The sequence below is a fragment of the Palaemon carinicauda genome, chromosome 1 (genome assembly GCF_036898095.1).
Source record: "Palaemon carinicauda isolate YSFRI2023 chromosome 1, ASM3689809v2, whole genome shotgun sequence".
Lineage (NCBI taxonomy): Eukaryota > Metazoa > Arthropoda > Malacostraca > Decapoda > Palaemonidae > Palaemon > Palaemon carinicauda.
The window spans coordinates 59216-85050 of record NC_090725.1 but is presented as its reverse complement, the minus strand read 5'-3'; the positions used below and the strand labels follow the sequence as shown (position 1 = coordinate 85050).

Here is a 25835-nt window from a genome sequence, read left to right as displayed (position 1 = left end):
ACAAATACTGAACGCGATGCTAGATATGCTAAATAAGAACTATGGTAATTTAAAAAAATAATACTATCAGTGGGAAGGCAATAACCTCTATCAAAAACATCCAAATAAAAGCTCTTATATATGTTTATGACAGGATGTTACTAAGATATAACAGATATAAAATAGATAAATTCAGAGGGAACTGCCACAATATGGACGAACTTAGAAGATATTCTCATAGCACCAATCCTCAGAAGTCAATGGTTACTGTATAATAAGAAGACACAAAATGGATAATTTAGAAAGATTGAAAGGATGTTAGAAATGAAATATTAAAGCAGTAGAGGAGTAGGAATACCTGGAAGAATGGTAGGCTACTCAGAAGAAAAGATAACACGATCTTAGTATAAGTAAAAGGGACGCTAAGCAAAACGTTAGGAAGTATGGAGGCGTTGAAATGGTTGGAAAATTGTTACTAAAAGGGGAAATAAGGACATACGAGACAAGATTGGTGCCTACAGTGCTTACAAATCTTGAGACGGGATGCTATAAAGGAAAAACGAAATGAGAGAGACAGAGGGAACTCAGTGCAAGATTATTAAAGAAACGTTTGAACAAGCTGAAACTACATCTCATTGATGATTAATAGTAGAAAATGCATTTGGCCAGTAAAGAATACAATGAAGTATAAAAAGGGGATGCTTTTTCATAACATCAGATTATAAACATTTAGTTACAGAAAAAGTAGAAGACCCTGCAAATAAGGGAAACTTATGGAGTATGTTACAGAAAAGGTCTTTCAGAAATATGCAAAAAGTATATATTGAAATTGAATGGATAAGAAAAATATAGAAAGCAAGAACTCAAGAAATAAATAAGGGGTAAAGTGATAAATGAAATTAAAAGAAAACAGAAGAAAAGAAAGGAGAAATGGCAAATATAAGGTTTTGTTAAAGTTTTTTTTTTTTATAGTTTATACGGAAATATTCATATTAATGTTGCTACTGTTCTTGAAATATTTTATTTCTCCTTGTTTCCTTTCCTCACTGGGCTATTTTTCCTGTTGGAGCCCCTGGGCTTACATCATCCTGCTTTTCCAACTACAGGTGAAGCTTAGTAAGTAAGTAAGTAAGTAATAATAATAATAATGATAATAATAATAATAATAATAATAATAATAATAATAATGGCAGAGGCGATTACAAAGGTGAATTTGACACCCAGGAAGCAGTAATAGAAGACAAGGTTGAATATAGTAGACTCAAAAGAAAATGATATATCCAAGAATGAAAATTGAAATAATAGGCTTTATGAGTTTTGTAGAGAGGCAAGTAATACAAGTGAACATTTGCTTAGCTCTAAAGAATTAAGAACATTTAGAAGCGATGGCATAGAATGAAAGAAATTAGATTAGAATAGCCAACCAAAGAAGTTGTTCGATATACTGTATTAAAAGAGCTATGGAACTTAAAAATAAAAGGGAGCAATATATGCTGTCTGTGCAGGAGATTACTAATGACACTGAATTTTCTGCAGATTGCAGCGTTTTGTACCCACACATCAAGTATTCACGGGGAGAGCATGGGCATACAATTCCCTCCTTTCCCTCATCCTTGTCCTTTTCTAAATCTTTACTTTCTCACATTTGTACTTCGTGGTTCTTCTTTGGAAGAGGAGAACAGTTGTTGTATTCCCACTGGGGTACAGTTAATTGATGGTCCTACTGGCACATTATTTCGGGGGTTTCCTTTACTACTCTGGCTATTCATAATCTCTGATACACGCTTCTGAAATTAATCTGAATGCATAAGGACAACAGCTAAGACTTCTCTGGAGATGGGACCAGTCCTGATCACTTCTGTGCTAGTACTGCTTTGGTGATATGAGGAGAAGAGTCTGTTCTTTTTAGGTCTTCTTACTTTTCCCAATATTTAGAATCTGCAAGGATTTATCCAGAGTTGTTGACGAGACCATACTCTCGATCATCACATACACAGCTGAATTCCTGTGCCTGGTACTTAAACCTTTCTCAGCCAGAGTTAGAGTGTACACATCCACATGAGACTAGTAATCAATGCCTAGATTACATGAAAAGGACTGATTTGCCTTTTTTCAACATTAATGATAAAGTACGTGAATTTCATCAAGTATTTCTGCAATTTTACTGTAGCATAAAGGAAATGTCAGTCACCTGTTGTACAGTATAGAAAACTAGGAAATGGTAGGAAAATTTAAACGTCAACTTTTCATAAGTTTTAGAATCATTGGCATAAACCGTAAGTCTTAAACCACTCAATTGTGCTCTAATTATATTTCAAAACATCAAACTTTTAAACAACCAACGAAATGACTTTGTTAACAGTACAGAGTCCACAGGGTCACACATTACTGCACACACAATGGATCAAGTAATGGGAAAGATCAGAGAAAGGACAATTGGTATCGGTCATGACACTAAATCTTGGTTGCCCTATGGCACTGCAATATCACTCTACTTACAGAAAAAGTTAAGCATTCAGAACCAAACTGCTCTGCAAATCAAATGCAGTTTTTGTCATGAATTTATTTTTAGATCAGGCCATGAAAAGCAATAACAAGTTTGCCAACAGGACTCTAGACGTGTTTGAGAGGAAAGTCAGTGCCATTCTTCCTAGCACCATAAGTCTCTTGAACTTTAACCTGTCCTCTGAAGAGGGCATACTGGTGATAATAAAAAAGTCTGCTAATATGCTTAGCCATAAGTCTAGCCACAAGAGATGGATATAATTTTGTTCTAAGCCACTCTGTTTGTCAGCCTGCACGGACAAAATCATATGTCAGCAAGTGATGATCTTTCAATACTCCAGCCCATAGAACCTCCATTGATGAGTCAGTAGAGGGGAGGGAGCTTGGGGCTGGGGTCAACTGAAGGCAAGATAATTCTGACCTCTAGATTAAATTGTTCATTTGCTCGATCACTCCTCAAACCATCAAAGTAGCCTGAATGATAAATCTCACATCATAAGTGCACCCAAAGGTCTGTTCAATCACTGAGATTTAGTTTGAAGGAGCTCTTGTGGAAGCTTCATCCTGATTATTAAATTCATGAATCTGCCCAAAGATCTACCTCTAGTGTCTCTATTGATAAACTTGCAAGGGCTCTGCAAGGATAGACCTCTTTAGTCCCAATAGGTCCCAGGGAGACTGAAAATGCCCACTTCTAAATGAAAAGAGCCTTGACACATCAACCTGACCCAAAGAGTGCCCAACAGGGTTGTGACCCTGTGTCAGGCATAATTGATAGATCATGTTAATAGATAAGGATCAGGAGATAATATAAAGTGAGTATAGTTATCCCTGTTATCTTAATACTGCATGCAGAAGCAGAACTGGTACTTTGCTTGAGTGAGCAGTCACAAATGGTACCGTATGAGCATGGTCACGTAAAAGAGCTGAATGAACCAGTCATTGGTGAGCAGTCATGAGCATTCTGCTGAGAAGACGACCCAGTGAACCTTATGAGCAGGGAAGGTTTCAATCTGTTGAGAATTTTGGGGCAGTGAGAGCCATGAGCATGCTGATGGATCACGTCATGTGAGCTTGATGGGGTACATTGCCCTTCTTCAAGGAAGAATGACATATTCCAAAGCTCCAGCTTGTCCAGAGATGGGAAAATTGCTGGGAAGATGACATGGGAGTTGGTAAGGGGAGCACACTTGTATGCCTTTCTCTTGCTCCAAGCCTGTCTTCAACACCAACTTACACTACTGCACAGGACAATGTTGAGGTGCATATACGAAGCAGTCCGAGATACTAGAATGAACAGCGACCACAGGATTGTCACTGGAAAAAAAACCTTTAGTACGGGTAGCAAAAACATATGAAACTGAGCATTATGCTGTAACCACAAGCTCTATAAATGTAGCACTTATAAACTTAAAAAGCTAAGCCAGAGAAGGATACGAAGCTCTCAATACCATTTATGACTGTGTTGAAACATTTTACATTTTACAGACAATTATGCAGGGCAAAAGGATTTATTTGATGTTTCACTGTCAGCAGGTGTGTGCATTGGTCAGTTACAAGCTGCTAAGTAGCAAGAGCCAATGCCTTACTTCTTTACAATCCAAATCTACAACCAACCAACAAAGATACCTATCTCGCCACAATCAAAGAGAACTGGATATATCCTCTGGTCAAAGCACAATAGTTTAACAAGATCACAAAGTGGCTATTCTAGATTCTCATTAGGCTTACCTAAAAGATTTTCTTTTAAATGAAGGGTGATCACTGAAGTAATGTAAATTTAAGCAAATGGATATTATCCACGTTAGAATGATCACTATTATACAGTATCAGCATCTTCCAGTTACCAAAGCAACAAAAGACCACATGGAGACACCCACGGTCTAAACACTGGCACACCCTGGACTACGTCCTGACCAGAGCCAGAGACCGAGGAGACGTCCGCATTACCCGATCCATGCCCGGAGCGGACGACTGCTGGACGGACCACAGACTCCTCATCTCCCGACTCTCCGTGACGACCCTACGACCACCCAGAAGGGCACCTGACAGCGTACCACACCAACGCTTTGATTGTAGTAAGCTCTGTAACCCACAGGTGGCACAGAACTACAAGGAGGCCTGCGAACAATACCTCGCAGACCCTGTGGGTCAGGCCACTGTCGAGCACCACTGGACCACCCTCAGAAACGCCATGGCCCGTGCCGCGGAGGAAACACTAGGCTTCACCACCAAGAAACGGCAGGATTGGTTTGATGAGAATGATGCTATCATCTCTCTTCTCATTGAAACCAAACGACAAGCACGCCTGACTTTGGGAAACCAACCAACAGCAGCTAACAAATGTGCTCACAAGGTGGCTGAAGCTGGTTGCCAAAGAGGTATCCGTGAAGCCCAGAACACCTGGTGGCAAAGAAAAGCTGCAGAAATACAGAGTTTCGCTGACCAACGTGACCTGCGCAGCTTCTATGCAGCAACAAAAGAAATATTCGGTCCCACACGGTCATCAGTGGGCAGCCTGAAGGACGCGGATGGGGCCACGACCCTCACCGACAGCGAGGGCATCCTGGCCAGGTGGAGGTCTCACTTTGAGAACCTCCTCAATGACCAAGCAGACACCCCAGACGATCTCTTGCGAATGACCCCGCAGCATCCCGTCCGTCACTGGATGGCACTACCACCCTCCATCCATGACTTCAACAAGGCCCTGCAGCGCATGAAGCCCGGCAAAGCCCCAGGGCCAGACAACATCCCGTTGGAGCTCCTCACTCACGGTGGCCCCGGCTTGAGGAACCGTTTGATGCTCCTTATACTGAAAATATGGGAGACCAAGACCCCCCCCCCCCAGTGACTTCCGCGATGCAAACATCACTACCATCTTCAAGAAGGGAGACAGGGAGAACTGTAACAACTACCGGGGAATATCACTACTAAGCATTGCGAGTAAGATTTTCGCTCGGATTCTCCTTGATCGCCTCCTTATTCTCGCAGAAGACGTCCTGCCAGAGTCCCAGTGCGGCTTTCGACCTTCCCGCGGGACCATAGACATGATCTTCTGTGCACGACAACTACAAGAGAAGAGCCTCGAACAACAACAGCCCATAATGTTTATCTTCTGGGATTTGAAAAAGGCCTTCGACAAAGTACCTCGACCTGCCATGTGGGCTGTCCTCAAAAGATATGGCTGCCCACCCGATTTTGTCAAGCTGGTGCGTGCCATCCATGACGGAATGGTTGGGAGAGTCTGCCACCAGAACTCTCTTTCAGACCCATTCCCCATCAACGGCAGCCTGAAGCAGGGCTGTGTTCTGGCCCCGACGTGTTTCTCGCTATACACCGCAGCAATGCTCAACGAGATTCCCCCAGACACACCCTCAGTCGACCTACGTTTCCGCATGGATGGAGGTGCTTTCAACCTCGCTAGACTCCGCGCCAGAACCAAGACCACCTTGTGTGCAGTGCGAGAACTGCAGTATGCTGACAACAATGCCACCCCAGGTCAGACGGCAGAGGACCTGCAGTCGTTAGCTGATGCATACAACTCTGCTTACGAACGTTTTGGGATGCAAGTCAACTCAGACAAAACCAAGACCCTCATCCAACATCCACCAGGACTGATGCTCCCCAACTTCAATACCACAGTGAATGACCAACCGTTAGAACAGGTGGACCAGTTCTCCTACCTAGGGAGCATCCTAACATCAGCTCCCACAAGCAAAAAGGACGTGGAGAACAGGATCAGGGCAGCCCACTCCGCCTTTGGCCGACTCAACCGCCGCGTATTTAACAACCACGCACTGACAATGACCACCAAAATAATGGTGTTCAGGGCAGTAGTCCTCTCCACGCTCCTGTATGCATGTGAAACATGGACGCTATATAGTAACGATCTTAAAAACCTAGAACGCTTCCAACAAATGAAACTGAGGCAGATCTTGAAAATCCCCTGGGAGAGCCACACCACCAACATTGAAGTCTTAGAACGTGCCTCACTGTCCAGCGTGGAGGCCACCATCATCCACCACCGCCTCCGCTGGATAGGACACGTGCATAGGATGGATCCATCTAGGCTCCCAAAGAAAATATTCTACGGAGAACTGACCCAGGGCACCAGACCACGAGGAGCCCCGAAAATGCGCTATAAAGATCAACTAAAGCGCACCCTGGCTCTAACTGACATCGATCCTTCCTCATGGGAAGAAACAGCCAGGGTCAGGAAAACCTGGAGGAGTACAGTACACCATGGCACCGTGGACTTTGAGGAGAGGAGGAGACAAAATGAGGAGGCTAGGAGGAGAAGAAGGAGAGAGCGATTAGAACAGCCCCGCCCACCACCTACCCTCCCTTGTGAACACTGTCCGCAACTCTTCCACCACAGACTAGGACTTAACAGCCACATCAGGCATAAGCACCCACCCCACAGATAGGAGGCTGATGGCTAACGACAGAACCCAATACTCGGACACGAGTGGGCGCCGACGACGACGACGATACAGTATCAATAAAGAGCCATGGCAGAAAGGCCAATCACTGCTATTAGAGGTAGTAAGTTGGCCATGGCACCGGCCACCTGTTGAGATATTACCGCTAGAGATTTATGGGGTCCTTTGACTGGCCAGACAGTACTCTCTTGTTACGGTTCACTCTCCCTTTGCCTACACATACACCCAAAAGTCTAACCTATTTTTTAAAGATTCTCCTCTGTCCTCATACATTTGACAACTCTGAGATTACCAAACAATTCCTTTTCACCCAAGGGGTTAACTACTGCATTGTAATTGTTCAGTGGCTACTTGCCTCTTGGTAGGGGGTAGAAGTGACTTTTTAGCTATGGTAAGTAGCTCTTCTAGGAGAAAGACACTCCAAAATCAAAATCCAAAAATTATCTTAAATATATTTTTACGATGAAATAGCTGTATGGATAGCTTACTTACGTTACAAAAACCAGCTGACTGAAAATGACAACAATGGAGATTAGACCGTTAATTGTTATGATCTGGATGTCCAAGTTAATAACATTCAGCTTCTCAACTTAAGACACTCTTGGAATGCATCTCTTTCATATGTAAGGCACTCACTGTTTTTTTAAGTGAAAATATATTTCTATGATTTTCACATATCCGGAAAATATATTTCTATGATTTTCACATATCCGGAATGATTTATTTCCTGGAAGAATGCATTAACATGATCATATACATTCTCAGCAATCAAGCACATGAGAGGGCCATTTATTTTTTTTCTAGTTATTCCATTTGTTGCTTTGCTTTATTAATGAGTTTAGGTCTCAGGACAACCATCCTGATGCACCCAACTACAGTAAAACTTGGTTGGCCAGGGCACCAGCCACCCATTGAGATACCACCACTAGAGTGTTATAGTGTCCTTCAACTAGCCAGACAGTACTAAATTGGATCCTTCTCTCTGGCTACGGTTCATTTTCCCTTTGCCTACATACGCACTGAAAAGTTTGACCTATTCTTTACACATTCTCCTCTGTCCTCATACACCTGACAACACTGAGATTACCAAACAATTTTTTACTCAAGGGGTTACTGAACTGTCATTGTTCAGTGGCCACTTTCCTCTAGGTAAGGGTAGGAGAGACTCTTTAGATGTGGTAAGCAGCTCTTCTAGGACACTCCAAAATCAAACCATTGTTCTCTATTTTTGGGTAGTACCATAGACTCTGTACCATGGTCTTCCATTGTCTTGGGTTAGAGTTCTCTTGCTTGAGGGTACACTCGGGCAAACTATTCTATATTACTTCTCTTCCTCTTGTTTTGTTAAAGTTTTTATAGTTTGTATAGGAGATATTTATTTCAATGTTACTCTTCTTAAAATATTTTATTTTCCTTTCTTCACTGGGCTATTTTTGCAGTTGGAGCCCCTGATCTTATAGCATCCTGCTTTTCCAATTAGGGCTGTAGAGCAAGTAATGATAATAATTCTTATAAAAGGAAATGATGGGACATCAAACTATACAACCAATTTGGTCAGACATTTCAAACTAATATTGACTCGATAGGGACCAATAGGTTAATAATAAAATTATTTGTAAAAAAATGTATTCTTACAAAAACATATTTACAGAGACCTCTTAAAATAGTGTGATGATAAAGGAAAATGAGGTGAAAATCTATGAATGAAGACTGCAGATAGACATTGTCCCACTTCAGATTTCCTCTTTATAATGTATAATGGCTCTTACAATTGAACAGCTAAATTGTAACAATGTAGCATCTTAGGTAGAGGTGCCTGGGCAAATACTTGTACTTATCAGATATCGTTAAAAATCTAGCTTACAGGGCAATATGAATGGCTTTCATACTACAGTACATTTTACGTTCTATGACTACATGAAAATGATGCCGAGATGATTAAAGAAAAGCTAGGAAGTGTATTTATAGATGTTGAACTATTTACATAAGATCTACCACTAAAAATACATACATTAAAGAATGCAATCATAATAAAAGATACTGAAAGTAGTAGTTTTTTCAAAGAAATGTGAAACAATAAACCACAATAAGGTCTTAATATAATAGAGGATGTAAAAACTGCTTAAAAACTTCACCAAATAAACAAATGGTTTGGTAAGCTTAATTCAGCACAGAAATTGCTTTCATGGCATTGAAATTGAAGTTCCTTAAGTGCCTTGGAAGTCTGAAGGAACAACACACACTAATACTAGAAGACCATTTCTTGCTATTATGTTGTTAAAACTTAATTTTGATTTCAGCAAAAATATTTCAGTAGTGTGATAACACTATTCATTACAAAACAATACACCAACTATACTCTCAAAAGGCATAATACAAGCTTTCTTAGTTTCACCAGTGTATTATAGTATAGTACATACTTATTTTATGATGTTAAAATACGGTACATAAGAAATGACCCATCTGAATACTAAAATTATGAGATGCACAATCTTTGGAATTTTATCTCAGGATTATCAAAGCATATGTGTGAAAGACACTTCCACTAGCTCATTTGCAAAAGAACTTGCAAGGTAACTAATCAATAGAAATTAAACTCGGGCCCTAATCAAGAATAAAATGAAAGGTGAAGTTTTACAGGGCTTCAGATATTTCCATATTCGATGATTACTACCAACGGTACAAATCAATCTAAAATATTTCGATGAATAAGAAGAGAAATAAAGAACGGCAATGAAACTTAATGGCTCCAAGAATTTGAAGCATGTGAAAGATTGTTTCAGTATATGTTACAGTACATTTACAAATTTACTACAGTAAACTGTCAATTTGGAGGTGAGGTTTGATAACAATTAAAGGGTAAATTTGGAAGTTTTGCCTCTCAGCACGGAAAATACACAAGGAAGACGGAGTGGCATTGTACAGTATCAAAGTGCAACAATGGGAACTACAGATTAAATACTGTAATTTAATATTTTTCATTAAAATGCATGATTTAATGTAATGAAACCTATAATACAAACATATGGAAAAACAAGTTTTAATAGCGCATTTTCAAAGCAAGAAATTGCTAGATTGTGATCACCAAATTATGTATAGTGTGAAAACATACGATAATCTGTTTGGGTACTGTAAAGAAAAACAACAACAACTGAATTCTCACTTTAGTGCATCAACTTCACTATATTTGTAGAGTAGACATTTCAATAGAAAAAATAAATGAACTTTTCACTTGTCTGAAAAGAGAATACACTAGCCTATCTTCAATAATGCCATATAATTTGAACTAGTCACTGCAAGGTTAGAATAACACAAGACTTTGTAAAATATCTGGAAATTATTCAATCAGTGAAAAGTAAACATTTTATCTGCACATAAATAAATATCTACATCTTATAACACAATATTAAACCTTTCCACGAATATATACAAATGTACAGTATAAATAACAATAATATGCAGTAACTAAGTGAGATCTGTGGGTTGCTGTGGGCTGGGTTCTGCCTCTTCTTTTATTTCTGTTTTAATGGCACCATTGGATCCTGTAACTACAACATATTTTGTTGGCTTTTGAGCGGCCGCCTGAGAAATGGCCGAGGAAGCTAAAGCTGCTTGTGACAAGGATGTTGCTATAGACCCCGTGGCAAAAGGGCCGGGATTCATAGTAACAGTTGTAAGATTCGAAGCACCTGAAGCCCCGGCATTGACAACAGCAGTCTTCATAACACCTCCCATCGTTTCTGTGGTAACACTCTGGAGGAATGAAAACAAAATTTGTAAATCAAACCAGAAAACATCTCGGGAATAAACAACTTACAATTTCTGCACAAGTTCTTTCACATACTGTATATGAAATAGGAGCATTACACAAGATCAAAATCATCAGTAAATATTTGTCAATACTCAATAAGATATGGCTTCCATGAACACACTCCCTATGTTATGATTGTTAAAGGCCAATAATTCTCATGAGGTTTGTAATTTGTAAAGGGGAGACCAGTGTGAAATAATTGTAATTTCTTTGAAGCAAGTAACCTTTTACAGTACACAGTATTCACCTAACACTTTCATAAGCCTTTATAGATGCTATGTGTATTCAGATTGAAGTCAGAAATGCCTTTGGTTCCTGGTTTAAAGTGCTGTGCTTAAAATGACAGTATCTTGATAGTAATCTCTCCTTGTTTATCTATCATTGTCTTTAGATATTATGCCCCATACAATTACTACTAAAGTAACTTCATTTTTCATTGAGAGTAGAGCAGATATACAGTATTGACTTGTCCATATTATTAGTCTTCTAATAAAAAAGGGATTACTGTATTTTATTGATACAATACTATTATCTAAGTGTGCTACTCAAGTTACCTACCATGAAGTAAACTCACATTCATGTGACTTCAGTTCTATATTCCTAAAGTCCTGGATTAGTCTTAAATATCAAATGATTTTGAAAGCTAGCCTTCTACTTGATCTCTGTACTTTGGCCATGAGAATGTGTTCTGTGCAGTTTGTAGTTCTTGAAAGTTTCTTAAAGCATGTTCTGAGTCTTATCTTAAAGCACTGAGTATTAGGCAAATATGGGCAAATAAATTCCTTTCATGCTAGCACAGAATCTCACTCAACTAAACTGGAGAAGCTATAATGAGCATATTACTCGACTCTGGGCTAAAATCTATACAACTATATATGTTTCAGAATACAATAGTACTCGGTTTACAAGTTTAATTTGTTCTAGGAACGAGCTCTCAAACTACAATTTTGTTTTTGTATACTAAAACAATATTTCTGATAAAAAATAAAGGACATTCACTTGATACATTTCACACATTCATAATTACACATACTGTATGCTGTACACTCATTTTTAACGGTTTTTATGCATATTATTGAACAATTATAACCCCTAACCTCAGAAGTTAATACAAATAAATAATTAAAAATACACATGGGTTTTTTTTATTTACATTTCCCAAATGAACCTATAGTATCTAGAAATGACTGAACATGGCGTGAACACTGCATGGGTGGTGTATTGGTACTTCATGACTGATTTCTGCACATGGTCAACAAAGTATGCCCATACATAGAATTTGTATGCTTGTATTTAAAGTTACTCGTAAACCGGGGTACTAATGTACTGTAATTGTTTTTTTAAATATCAAGTATATGTACTGTATTATTGCATAACAGTCAAAACTAGAGGGGCACTCAGTAGAGCGCAGGCCTCCACAGCAGCAACTTATTTCTTGACCTTAACATGTATTAATGTCGTGGATTTTCACACTCAAATATGAACCAAGTTTGAAGTCTGTGACAACAATGTCCAAACTTATGGATGATTACATGAATAGGACATTTTGCTCGACCGTTACCTCGATCTTAAAAAATTTAATCATTTTTTAACATTTTACATCACAGTTAATCCCTGCAAGTTTCATTACTCTACGATTAAAATTGTAGCCAGGAAGCTGTTCACAAAGAAACACACAAACAGGTGGTAAAACATAACCTCCTTTCAACTTCGTTGCCAGAATTAACTACACATTTCACAGCTGACTTCACCTATGTCTTCCTTTATCGCTTTTTTATGACTGGATACCTTCAACTTAATTACATCCATTAAATTTTTTACTTCTGAGCTGCAGTAATTTGCAGCTCTCAAATTCTTTTACACCTTAGGTCCATTCTGAGTAAATCATATTTTGATTTATGATATGATCTCACTTACCCGGCTTTTAATATTCCTTAATTTAATAATTGTAATCATAAGGAATTCCAACTAGATTAGTCTCATTTTGCTCAAAAGGATCTATTTCTAACAGGGGAGGTAAAAATTAGGGTAAGATAAAACTGAGGAAATTTTACAAAAAGATTGGAAGATCCGAAGGGAACAGAAAAAAGTTTTAGACCTAAAATAAAAATAAATTTTTGTAGTATTTAACGTCTGCTGGACAACATACTGTACACCTTTCTTTTTAGAGAAAGTGGCATTTTACTTTTCATAATCTCATTTTGTTTATCAAGAGATCTTCATCCCATGCTTATTGTTCTTTTAATTTCACTCAAGTGTTCTGGGAAACACTTACAGTCTGTCCTTTGTACATACTGTATATATATTAACATTCTCTGGATTTTCATCCATAACCTTATTTGTTATATCTGCATTTTCAGTGAACATTATCTTAGTTTTAAGACGGGTTTACACGGCCGAACAGCTCGCTGAGCCCGGTTGTCGAACCTACTTGTAGAACGGCTCGAAGAGCTTTCAGACAGTACATCGAGCCTAAGTGTGCCACGTGCTAAAACAGCATCAAGGTGTCTCTCGACCAGGACGATTTGATAGCCATTGCTTTAGCAGTGGCACTAAGAAAGAAAAAAAAAAGATCAAAGTGGACGAAGGATTGGCTACTAAAAAGAGAGAAATTAATTTTCACACACCAACTTGCATGTTGCTTTAAAATCAGTTCTTTCAATATTTCATGCAGAGCTGCTATTCCTTTGTTTCTGGCTACTTTAATGGAATAGTCTTTTGATTTAACTTTCCATAAAGCTGGATGAGCCCGATATGTATGTATGAAATCAAGTACGACTTCCTTCTCATTCTTGCTTTCATTAATGGCAGCCATTATTCACTTCTTTGATGATGTTTCCTCTAGCAGGTTTAAATAACAACTGAGGTTTGATGCTCGATATCCGTTCACACGTTCACATAGTTCATCAAACAATGTAGCTCCGCCCACAAAAGTCAAGATGAGCCTGACTTTCATCGAGCCGTTCGATGAGCGCGCTCGACAACCAAATAGCCCGTTTACACACTCGAACATCAATTTATACACAGGGTTGTCAAACCAGGCTCGACGAGCTGTTCGCCCGTGTAAACCCCGCTTTACTCATATAAATTTTCAGTCCTACACTTATGCTTTCTCAGTTCAAATCTTCCATTATCTTTCCAATTCTTCCCATGATTCACTAAATAAAACTATGCTATGTGTATATATATATATATATATATATATATATATATATATATATATATATATATATATATATATATATATATATATATATATATATATATATATATATATATATATATGTGTGTGTGTAATAAAAATTTTTCCCAACACCTCGTTTTTTGCCCATACTATTTGTGTATTATTTTCGCTCCCCTTTTCCATGTACACATCTCTATCATCTTCCATAGCTTGAAGAAGACTTATTTTTCTCCAATCCTTGTACATCTTAATTTAATCTACATGACTCTTTCTCTTGAACCCCCCTCTTTTGCTGCTTTTTGTAAATACTTTATATTTATAGCCCTTTATTACCTCAATTGTTTTTATTAGAATAAGAGTAGAGGAAGAGGTTGCATTAACCCTTTCACCCCCTAAGGACGTACTGGTACGTTCTGGCAAAACACTGTTAATTACATGTTTTTGATAATTTTATGAGAAACTTCAGGCATTTTCCAAAAGAATGAGACCAACCTGACCTCTCTAGGACAAAAATTAAGCCTGTTAGAGCAATTTAAAAAAAAAATATATAGCAAAATGTGCTCGAAATTTAACCTTATGGGGGGTAAAAGGGTTAACTGATGATACTGCAGAGCACATTCTCACAAATCCAAAGGAAAAAAAGATCTAAAAATGAAAATAAAAGAAATCAAGAAAAAACTCTACAGCTACATTTATCCATTCAAAAGGAAAGAAAATAAGGACAGATAAATTCAGAATGTAGGTTACTGGTTTTCACATACATACAGCTCTACCTCTTGACATCAATACTTACAGTTAGGAAAGCTTTTCTAAATGCTTAGCTACCTGAATTCAGACAAGAATGGTAGTTGTAAAACAATACTGCACATAGTAAATTTCTTTGCCAAATAAAGATAAATCTTTCATCGAAAGATTCCTAATGTATGTGAACAAGTTTCTGTATTTCAAATATATATAATGATTGATGAATTATAACTAACTTTACATCTGATTTGCATGTCCAAGCTGAGAAATATCTTTGATAATACTCTCTCAAATAAAAAACTACATCTCAATGGCACAAAATAAAACTTACATCATTAATTCTTATGTCCAATATTAAAAAGATTCTAAGAGACCAAACCTAATAGTATTGTTGCAATAATATTGATGATGATGACAATGATATTGCTTAGGCTGCGACTTACAACAAATAACACTATTAAAAAAATACAGACCTGGCTTGGTGTTGGAGGACGTGAGGTCATGATAATGACTTTCTGACCTGGCTGTTGTGAAGCCAAACTAGACGAAGGCGGTTTGTTAACAACTACAGTTCGTGGTCCTATACCTCCCATCCCAGGCATGGCACCTAGACAGAGAAATTGCAATTTATAACTTATCTGAAATGTGTACTTAGAAGTGGAAAAATATAAGTACACTATTAAAGATTTGTCATGTCAGAAGAAAATAAAAAACCTCACCATATTCTAAAATGCTCTCTCAAACATGAGAGAATGCTCATGTACTGTAGACCTACCCATTCACTCAGACCTATATTAAAAAGGGTGAGGGCAACTTTAGTTTTATGATAAGCTTTCAGGAACTTAACATGGAAAAGAACTGTCAATACCACCTCCATGTGCAAGTAATTCAGAGAATACAATCTAGCATTTTACATAAAATTAAACTACAGTACTGATTTTTTTTTTTTTTTTTTTTTTTTTTTTTTTTTTTTTTTTTTTTTTTTACCAAAGATGGCCAGCCGAATGACTATTTAACTTCTCAATGGTGGTAATGAGAAAAATAGGTGTCTACACACTGACAAGCAAAGTGGTAGGTGAAAGACCATTTCTATGTGGGTTAGAAAGTGTAACGTTCATGTTGAATATTCATACACAAGTTTAAAGATTTTTAATTAATAAGCTGCCTAGTATAGCAGGGAAAGCAGCAAGTGATTCAAAGTGTTTGTGGTCTTTGTTATCTTTAAATTTTTTGTAGTGACTGCTAAAAAAAAGACACATCAACTATACTATTTGAAATTGAATTTAAGCTCAAACCCTAAAGACTTCACAAATTCTATGAAATTGAGTTTAAGCTTAAAAGCTGAAGACTTCACAAATTCTATGAAACTGAGCTTAACCTCAAAATCTAAAGACTTCACAAATTCTATGAAATTGAGTTTAAGCTTAAAAGCTGAAGACTTCACAAATTCTATGAAACTGAGCTTAACCTCAAAACCTAAAGACTTCACATATTCTATGAAATTGAGTTTAAGCTTAAAAGCTGAAGACTTCACAAATTCTATGAAACTGAGCTTAACCTCAAAACCTAAAGACTTCACAAATTCTATGAAATTGAGTTTAAGCTTAAAAGCTGAAGACTTCACAAATTCTATGAAACTGAGCTTAACCTCAAAACCTAAAGACTTCACATATTCTATGAAATTGAGTTTAAGCTTAAAAGCTGAAGACTTCACAAATTCTATGAAACTGAGCTTAACCTCAAAATCTAAAGACTTCAAAAATTCTATGAAATTGAGTTTAAGCTTAAAAGCTGAAGACTTCACAAATTCTATGAAACTGAGCTTAACCTCAAAACCTAAAGACTTCACATATTCTATGAAATTGAGTTTAAGCTTAAAAGCTGAAGACTTCACAAATTCTATGAAACTGAGCTTAACCTCAAAACCTAAAGACTTCACAAATTCTATGAAATTGAGTTTAAGCTTAAAAGCTGAAGACTTCACAAATTCTATGAAACTGAGCTTAACCTCAAAACCTAAAGACTTCACATATTCTATGAAATTGAGTTTAAGCTTAAAAGCTGAAGACTTCACAAATTCTATGAAACTGAGCTTAACCTCAAAACCTAAAGACTTCAAAAATTCTATGAAATTGAGTTTAAGCTTAAAACCTAAAGATCTTCACAAATTCTATGAAATTGAGTTTAAGCTTAAAAGCTGAAGACTTCACAAATTCTATGAAACTGAGCTTAACATCAAAACCTAAAGACTTCACAAATTCCATAAAACAGAGTTTAAGTTCAAAACCTCAAGAATTCACATTTTCATGAAACTGAATTCAAGCTCAAAACCTAAAGACTTTGAGAAACTTCATGAAACCGAATTCAAGCTCAAAACCTAAAGACACAGACAAATTTCATGAATTTAAAACTTGCACTCCAACGACAGAGCTTTGAAATTAAGAGACCGAGAATACTTGGCTACATTGTGTCTAAATACATAGCGACGGAGTACCCTGGTATGAGCGTACAAGGCATTATATATTATTAACTGGTTGTACAGAGCTACAGTCAGACCTTACCATTTGTGGGTTTGCACTTCGGAAATCCCATTAATCGTGGGAAGACCCTGGAACTTCATAGAGGAATATTAATGGGTACTTATCCCAAATTATATACCGTGAACACCAAATACAGAAGATACCTTGACAGAAATTACAGACTTTACGGGATAACAAGGGACTTGGAAATTCACTTGTTTAACAATCTCAATCGCAACTTAACTCTCCCCTTTATACAACTGAATATGTCGTGCAGAATTTGGTCTTATAAGACTAATGCTTTTATGTGTTTTCAGTTATGGTGCATTCGCACTAATATAAATATCAATGAACCTTAATTGAAAAGACCAAAAAAGCATTAATCTGATATGGACAAAACACTCAGTTACATATCAGGGAAGAGCAAGTTGAGACAGATGCAGTTTTAAGAGTACATTTCCAAGCCTTTGATTAATAATGTTATTTCGTCTTTTATAGTTAGTGTTATATAGCTGTGAATGCTTTTCAGTATTTATTGTTATAAAACTATGAATATTGTTATTCATGTTACTTCTCTCAAGGGCAAGGCATCTGAATATTATTTTGTTATATAAGGAAATAGGGAGTCTGTAAGCGTCAATAGAGGTGCACCCATCGCTAAAAATTTTTCAGCATTCAGTAGTGTCTCTGTTGCCTAACCCCCTTTAATGGTAAAGTCTGACAGTACTCGAATACCAGTGAATGGCCACTTTGAGGGTTTGACTTTGTTATTAGTCCAGGATATTTCTGATTCTAGGATTCAGGACAGTAACAATGACCTGGCAATAAGAATTACATTACCAAAAGAGCGAAAGGTGCTAACCGATGCACTGAATGGCAGGTTGGGCTGTTATTCAATGTCTCTGTTAGCACCCGTTCTTTGCTGGTAATGAGGTTCCTACTGTCAGATCACCGACACTGGCCAGAATTCTGGAACAAAAATTATCATGATCCAACACAGTAGACAAATTCTTGAAGTGAGCAATCATAAATTTCTGTAATATATGATTCCATGGTAGAAAAACTGCATTAAGACAGGAATAGAACTGTGAGTAAGAGACTGTCCGATCACACAAGTTAAGACTGGAATTCTGGCAAGTGCTCTTTTGAGATAGGAAATTCCTCAAACCTTCAACCGACCTCATTCTGAGTGACAGAACTACAACTCGAGTTTGATCCAAGGGCAGAATTACAATTTTTCATTTTCTTGTCCTCTATTGTTCTCTTCATATTTCCACATTAATTCCGTACATAAATTAATTTGGAGACTGAAGAATATTATACTTTTACTTGGGCTTTCTATGAATCATCTATTTCATATTTCAACATTGCATTTTACTATAACAACAGCAAGAATAATCAAATATCCCACAAAAGAAATGTAAAGATGAAGAAATCGGAAAGTACAGTAGAGATGTTGAAATAGGGGAAAAAATACACCATGCAATGCAAAAGACACCACCAGGAATTGCCTCATCGACTGTGGGAGTTCAATGATGGATTTAAAATCTAAGAGAATGCTATTTGACAAGCAAGGCTAAGATGTTTATTAGACAATAAAGTCAGTAAAAAGAACGATTGATCTCACTTTGACGTCATCTTGAGAAATTCTTCTCACAAGAGCTCAGGTTGATGACTTCCTCCTAAGCAAAGGAGACCTTACCAAGCACATCAATCACAAGTCCTACGATCCCCATGGAAAAATACAAAATTATTGTAATGGCTACCCGGACAAATATCAGCATTGAAGAAAATACTTTCAATTACTAACGAATAAAACATGCTCTACTAACCGTTACTGCCTTGATATAATGTTAAACAAAAGTTAAAACTAAGGATTATCTATCTTATGCTACGACAGTGCTAGATTTCCCATATATATACTGCATAGGCTACTTGCACAGTCAGTACTAATGTCATAATTACCATAAAAAACATAAGGTTAATTAATGAACCTGATGAGAAATATAGGTCAAAGGGCCCCAGTAGAGAAAAACATATACCGAATGAAGCCATCAATCAAAACTTTATAAGTCAATACAGTACACTGTACTGTACTGACAGGAGCAGAAGGCAATATAATCCCTTGCCTATGTACTTGACTAACGGAGAAACCTCCTTGCATCAGTTAACACAAGTTTTAAAACTACCAGAAGTAAAAACTGGATAGTCTAAAATCAGCGATTTGCTAAAATTTTCATGAAAACAAGGTTTGCATTTGCAAATGAGCTCACCAAGGGTAACCCCTCTTGAAGTACTGCTGAATCCAATTACTTTCCATCAATCAATGACCCCAAAACTTTAACACTAAATACAATACTTCTGTGTACAAAATAATCACACTGTACATACCTTGCTGAATAATCCGAGTTGTGGTAGGAGTAATTGATCTGATTGGTGTTGTAAGAGCTGTTGTTGGCGGGGGCGGCGCTTGCCGGGCTTTTACTACGGCCATTTGTAATTGGGGACCTAGGTACCCAAATTCCATTTTATAGTCCGCCACTACATCAGGCGGGCTTCGTAAAGTCTTCAAGACAGGAGCTACGGTTTTCTAATTGAAGCAAAAAAAAAAGTGGAATAATTAATAACAAATTATCGAAGGAAATTAGCAGCATGCTGTGTGCGAGATAAAATGCAGTCTTGTGCATGATCTGAAATCACTGAAGAGACTGAATCTTTCATCAACAGGAATTAAGTTATGATGATGGATGTGCACACTGACTTACCAACCATACATAACTTTTAACTATTACAAACTACTACAGATTATGTTACTGTACAATATAGCCTATAAGAGAAAAATGTTATTTTTATTAATAAAATAAATTTTTGAATATACTTACCCGATAATCATGTAGCTGTCAACTCCGTTGCCCGACAGAATTCTATGGAGGGATACGCCAGCTATCACAATACTAGAAGGGGGTGTACTTACCAGCGCCACCTGTGGCCAGGTACTCAATCATTTGTTGTTGACACCTCCTCAATTATTCCTCGGTCCACTGGTTCTCTCTGGGGAGGAAAGGGAGGGTCGATTAAATCATGATTATCGGGTAAGTATATTCAAAAATTTATTTTATTAATAAAAATAACATTTTTCAATATTAAACTTACCCGATAATCATGTAGCTGATTCACACCCAGGGAGGTGGGTGAAAACCAGTGTACATGATTAAAGGATAGCTAAGTATCCCAAATTTCATATAACAGTTATCTCAAATAACAATGAAATAATAAGTACCTGGTAAGGAAGTCGAATAGAACCGTTACTCTGCCTTTTATTTAAAGTTCGTCTTCCTTACTGAGCGCAGCGTTCCTCTTGGAGGCTGAATCAACCCAAAGGTGCCAAAGTACAAGGGGTTGCAACCCTACTAAAGGACCTCTACCAAACCTTTAACCCAGGCGCTTCTCAAGAATGAATAGACCACCCGCCAAATCCAAGGATGCGGAAGGCTTCTTAGCCTACCGTAACAACCATAAAAACAACAATAAAAGTATTCAAGAGAAAGGTTAAAAAGGTTATGGGATTAAGGGAATGTAGTGGCTGAGCCCTCACCTACTACTGCACTCGCTGCTACGAATGGTCCCAGGGTGTAGCAGTTCTCGTAAAGAGACTGGACATCTTTCAGATAAAATGATGCAAACACTGACTTGCTCCTCCAATAGGTTGCATCCATAATGCTCTGCAGAGAACGGTTTTTATTAAAGGCCAACGAAGTAGCTACAGCTCTTACTTTGTGGGTCCTTACCTTCAGCAATGCAAGGTCTTCCTCCTTTAAGTGAGAATGTGCTTCTCTGATCAGAAGCCTTATATAGTACGAAAGCCCATTCTTGGACATGGGTCTCGAGGGTTTCTTGATGGCACACCATAAGGCTTCTGACTGTCCTCGAATAGGTTTAGACCTCTTCAGATAATATTTGAGAGCTCTGACAGGGCAAAGAACTCTCTCTAGTTCGTTACCTACCATGTTGGAGAGGCTAGGTATTTCGAACGATCTAGGCCAAGGACGTGAAGGAAGCTCGTTCTTTGCTAGGAATCCAAGCTGAAAAGAACATGTAGCTGATTCGGTTGTGAAACCAATGTTCTTGCTGAAGGCATGAACCTCACTGACTCTCTTAGCTGTTGCAAGGCAAACGAGAAAAGCAGTCTTGAGGGTAAGATCCTTGAAGGAAGCTGACTGGAGAGGTTCGAACCTAGATGTCATAAGGAACCTTAAGACTACGTCCAGATTCCAGCCTGGAGTGGAAAGACGACGTTCTTTAGACGTCTCAAAAGACTTGAGAATGTCTTGAAGGTCCTTGTTGGAAGACAGGTCCAAACCCCTGTGGCGGAGGACTGAGGCCAACATGCTCCTATACCCTTTAATCGTAGATGTTGAAAGGGATCTCTCATTCCTAAGATGAAGAAGGAAGTCAGCTATTTGGATCACAGAGGTATTGGTAGAGGATATTGAATTGGCTCTACACCAGCATCGGAAGACCTCCCACTTAGACTGGTAGACTCTACGAGTGGAAATTCTTCTAGCTCTGGCAATCGCACTGGCTGCCTCCTTCGAAAAGCCTCTAGCTCTAGCGAATCTTTCGACAGTCTGAAGGCAGTCAGTCGAAGAGCGTGGAGGTTTGGGTGCAACCTGTCTACGTGTGGTTGACGTAGAAGGTCCACTCTTAGAGGTAGAGTCCTGGGGAAGTCGACTAGCCATTGAAGTACCTCTGTGTACCATTCTCTTGCAGGCCAAAGGGGAGCAACCAGCGTCAGCCGTGTCCCTTCGTGCGAGACGAATTTCTGCAGAACTTTGTTTATAATCTTGAACGGAGGGAATGCGTACAGGTCGAGATGGGACCAGTTCAGAAGAAAAGCATCTACATGAACCGCTGCAGGGTCTGGAACAGGGGAACAATAAAGCGGAAGTCTCTTGGTGATGGAGGTGGCAAACAGGTCTATGGTAGGTTGACCCCACAACGTCCAAAGTCTGTTGCACACACTCTTGTGGAGGGTCCATTCCGTGGGAATGACCTGATTCCTTCTGCTGAGGCGATCCGCTGAAACATTCATATCGCCCTGGATGAACCTCGTGACCAGTGTGAGGTTTAGACCTCTTGACCAAATGAGGAGGTCCCTTGCGATCTCGTAAAGGCTCCTCGAATGGGTCCCTCCTTGCTTGGAGATGTAAGCCAAGGCTGTGGTGTTGTCTGAATTCACCTCCACCACTTTGCCTAGCAGGAGGGACTTGAAGTTCAACAGGGCAAGATGGACTGCTAACAGTTCCTTGCAGTTGATGTGGAGTAATCCTTGTTCCTTGTTCCATACTCCTGAGCATTCCCGTCCGTCCAAGGTCGCACCCCAGCCCGAGTCCGATGCATCCGAGAAGAGATGAAGATGGGGGGTCTGGATGGCCAATGATAGACCCTCCTTGAGAAGAAGATTGTGCTTCCACCACCGGAGAGTGGTCTTCATCTCTTGGTTGATAGGGATAGAGACTGCTTCTAGAGTCGAGCCCTTGTCCCAATGAGCTGCAAGATGGAATTGAAGAGGGCGGAGGTGGAGTCTCCCTAGCTCGACAAACAGGGCCAGAGATGAGAGGGTCCCTGTGAGACTCATCCACTGTCTCACTGAGCAATTGCTCCTCTTCAGCATGCTCATGATGCACTCTAGGGCTTGGTTTATCCTGGGGGCCGATGGAAAAGCCCGAAAATCCCGACTCTGAATCTCCATTCCCAGGTACACAATGGATTGGGAGGGAATGAGTTGAGATTTCTCTATATTGACTAATAGACCTAGGTCTCTGATTAGATCTAAAGTCCAAGAGAGGTTCTCCAGACAACGACGACTCGTGGAGGCTCTCAACAGCCAGTCGTCTAGGTAGAGGGAGGCTCTGATGTTCGATAAGTGCAGGAATTTCGCTACATTCCTCATCAGATGAGTAAAGACCATAGGAGCTGTGCTTAGGCCAAAACACAGGGCTTGGAACTGATAGACAACCTTTCCGAAAACGAATCTCAGGAAAGGTTGGGAGTCTGGATGAATGGGAACGTGAAAGTATGCATCTTTCAAGTCCAACGAGACCATCCAGTCCTCCTGTCTGACCGCTGCTAAGACCGACTTGGTCGTCTCCATTGTGAACGTCTGCTTGGTGACATACTCGTTGAGAGAGCTGACGTCCAGCACCGGTCTCCAACCTCCTGTCTTTTTGGCCACAAGAAAGAGACGGTTGTAGAAGCCCGGGGATTGATGGTCCCGGACTATAACCACTGCCTTCTTCTGCACAAGTAGCGACACCTCCTGTTGCAATGCTAGCCTCTTGTCCTCTTCTTTGTAGTTGGGAGAGAGGTTGATGGGCGATGTGGTCAGAGGCGGTTTGAGGCAGAATGGAATCCTGTAACCGTACCTCAGCCAACTGACAGACTGTGCGTCTGCACCTCTCTTCTCCCAGGCTTGCCAGAAGATCTTGAGTCTGGCTCCTACTGTTGTCTGGAGAATCTGAGAGTCAGTGCTTTCCCTTAGATGTCCTGGGTCCTTTCCTAGACTTGCCCCTGTGAGAGTCTGGACGGGAGCTTCCTCGGCTGGGGGCTCTACCACGAAAGGGCGGTATGAACCTAGTGGCCGGGGTATCAGCCACTGGAGAGCGATAAGTCTTGGGGACAGAGGTGGTAACCTTAGACTTACGAGCCGATGAGGCTACAAGATCGTGCGTGTCCTTCTGTATCAGGGCAGCCGACAAGTCCTTAACTAGCTCCTCGGGAAAGAGGAACTTTGAGAGTGGAGCAAAAAGGAGCTGTGACCGCTGGCACGGTGTAATGCTGGCTGAGAGGAAGGTACACAGTTGTTCCCTTTTCTTCAACACCCCTGATACAAATAACGACGCTAGCTCACCCGATCCATCCCTGATAGCCTTATCCATGCAGGACATAATTAGCATGGCAGAGTCTTTGTCCGCAGGAGATGTTTTCTTGCTGAGGGCTCCCAGGCACCAGTCGAGAAAGTTGAACATTTCGAAAGCTCTGAACAACCCTTTCAGAAGATGATCCAGGTCTGAGAAGGTCCAACAAACCTTCGAGCGTCTCATCGCAGTCCTCCTAGGCGAGTCCACCAGACTTGAGAAGTCAGCCTGGGCAGAGGCAGGAACTCCCAAGCCTGGTGCTTCCCCTGTGGCATACCAAACGCAACCTTTCGATGCGAGCTTCGTTGGAGGGAACATGAAGGAAGTCTTGCCCAGGTGTTGTTTAGACTGAAGCCACTCCCCTAAGGTCCTTAAGGCCCTCTTGGAGGATCTAGCTAGGACAAGCTTAGTATAGCTCGACTTAGCTTGTTGTACGCCTAGCGAAAACTCAGATGGAGGAGAGCGGGGAACAGCAGAGACGAAGTGGTCAGGGTAAAGCTCCCTGAGTAGAGCCAAGACCTTTCTAAAATCAACAGACAATGGAGAAAGTTTAGACTCCTCCACGTCTGATGAGGGATCAAGATGTGCCTCCTCATCATCCGACACTTCATCAGCAGAAGGTAGCGAAGCAAAAGGACCAGAATGCTGAACCGCAGAGTCAGAACGGGTAGGAACAACAACAGAGGTTTCCTCAACTTGAGGGAAAACCTGAGGTTCAGACTGCATAGGCTGAACAACAGTCGGAGCAGAAGGCAGGTGCAAGGGTGAAGGAGGTTGACTCCTAGCAAGAGTTGCACCCAAGGATTGCACCAGCTGAGCGGAGGACGGAGGCGGAGTAGTCCGTTCCTGTTCCTGAGAGATGAGTGGAGCATGAGAAGGTTGAGGCTGCGCAGAACAAGGTAAAGTTCTAGCAAGCTGAGGCTCCTGAGGCGCAAGTCCATGGTGTAGATGAGCTTGCCTAGATGAGGGTTGAACTCGGTGCAGCGCTGGTTGAGCAGACAGACTCACGGAGGGGAGAGGTTGTTGTACCCCAACCGAGAGTTGCACCACTGGTGGAGCAGCAAGGGGAGGAGGAGGAAGAGTGTAACTCTCCTGATCCCAAAGCAAGGGTTGCCTTAAAGAAGGCTGAGGCTGAACAACACTGTGAACAGCAAACTCCGAAAGTGGTTCAACATCGTACGCCTGGCAGATGGTGCTGCGACCAGGCGGAGCAGGTGCAGGCTGGGCGAGCACAGGCGGAGCAGGTGCAGGCTGGGCGAGCACAGGCGGAGCAGGTGCAGGCTGGGCGAGCACAGGTGCAGCGAGAACAGGTGGAGGGAGTGCAGGCGGTGCAACACTCTCAGCCCGACACTCACGCATCAAGTCCGAAAGCTGAACTTGCATGGACTGAAGCAGGGTCCACTTGGGGTCGGCAGAAACGATAACAGACTGAGGTAAAGTCACAGTCGGGGTCTGTATAGGCAGAACCTTACTCCTCTTGGGCGGAGTACAGTCGACCGATGACAGAGGCGAGTCGGAGCTGAGCCAATGACTACAACCTGGCTGAGCACTCGCTGACTGAACTCTACGTTTAAGCGGTCTCGAGACCTGAGACCAACGTTTCTTCCCTGCATGAAGATCAGCGGACGAGAAGACGGGCTCAATCGTCTGCAGGTGGGAGTGACGGTCTAAGGAAGACACGCCCGCAACCACCGAGGATAATTCTGTGCGCCTAACAAGGCCTGTCGAACCCTT

At 40.2% G+C, this 25835-nt stretch overlaps 1 protein-coding gene across 2 annotated transcripts in view; it reads right to left on the bottom strand.

Moving 5' to 3' along the window:
* Positions 1-8535: 8535 nt before the first annotated feature.
* The window catches only part of LOC137646337 (transcription initiation factor TFIID subunit 6-like), a 38884-nt gene continuing 21584 nt past the window's right edge, over positions 8536-25835 (bottom strand). Inside the window, exons 9-12 of one of the 2 annotated variants that reach the window (XR_011045439.1) lie at positions 19576-19774; positions 15385-15454; positions 15139-15272; positions 10544-10679 (exon numbers count right to left, since the gene is read on the bottom strand). Coding sequence is in view for 1 of the 2 variants with exons in the window: in XM_068379446.1 (XP_068235547.1) it covers positions 10392-10679; positions 15139-15272; positions 19576-19774 (621 nt within the window). In the remaining variant the exon portion in view is untranslated. Of the gene's footprint in view, positions 10680-15138; positions 15273-15384; positions 15455-19575; positions 19775-25835 lie in introns of both variants that reach the window. The other variant, XM_068379446.1, reaches the window with a different exon arrangement.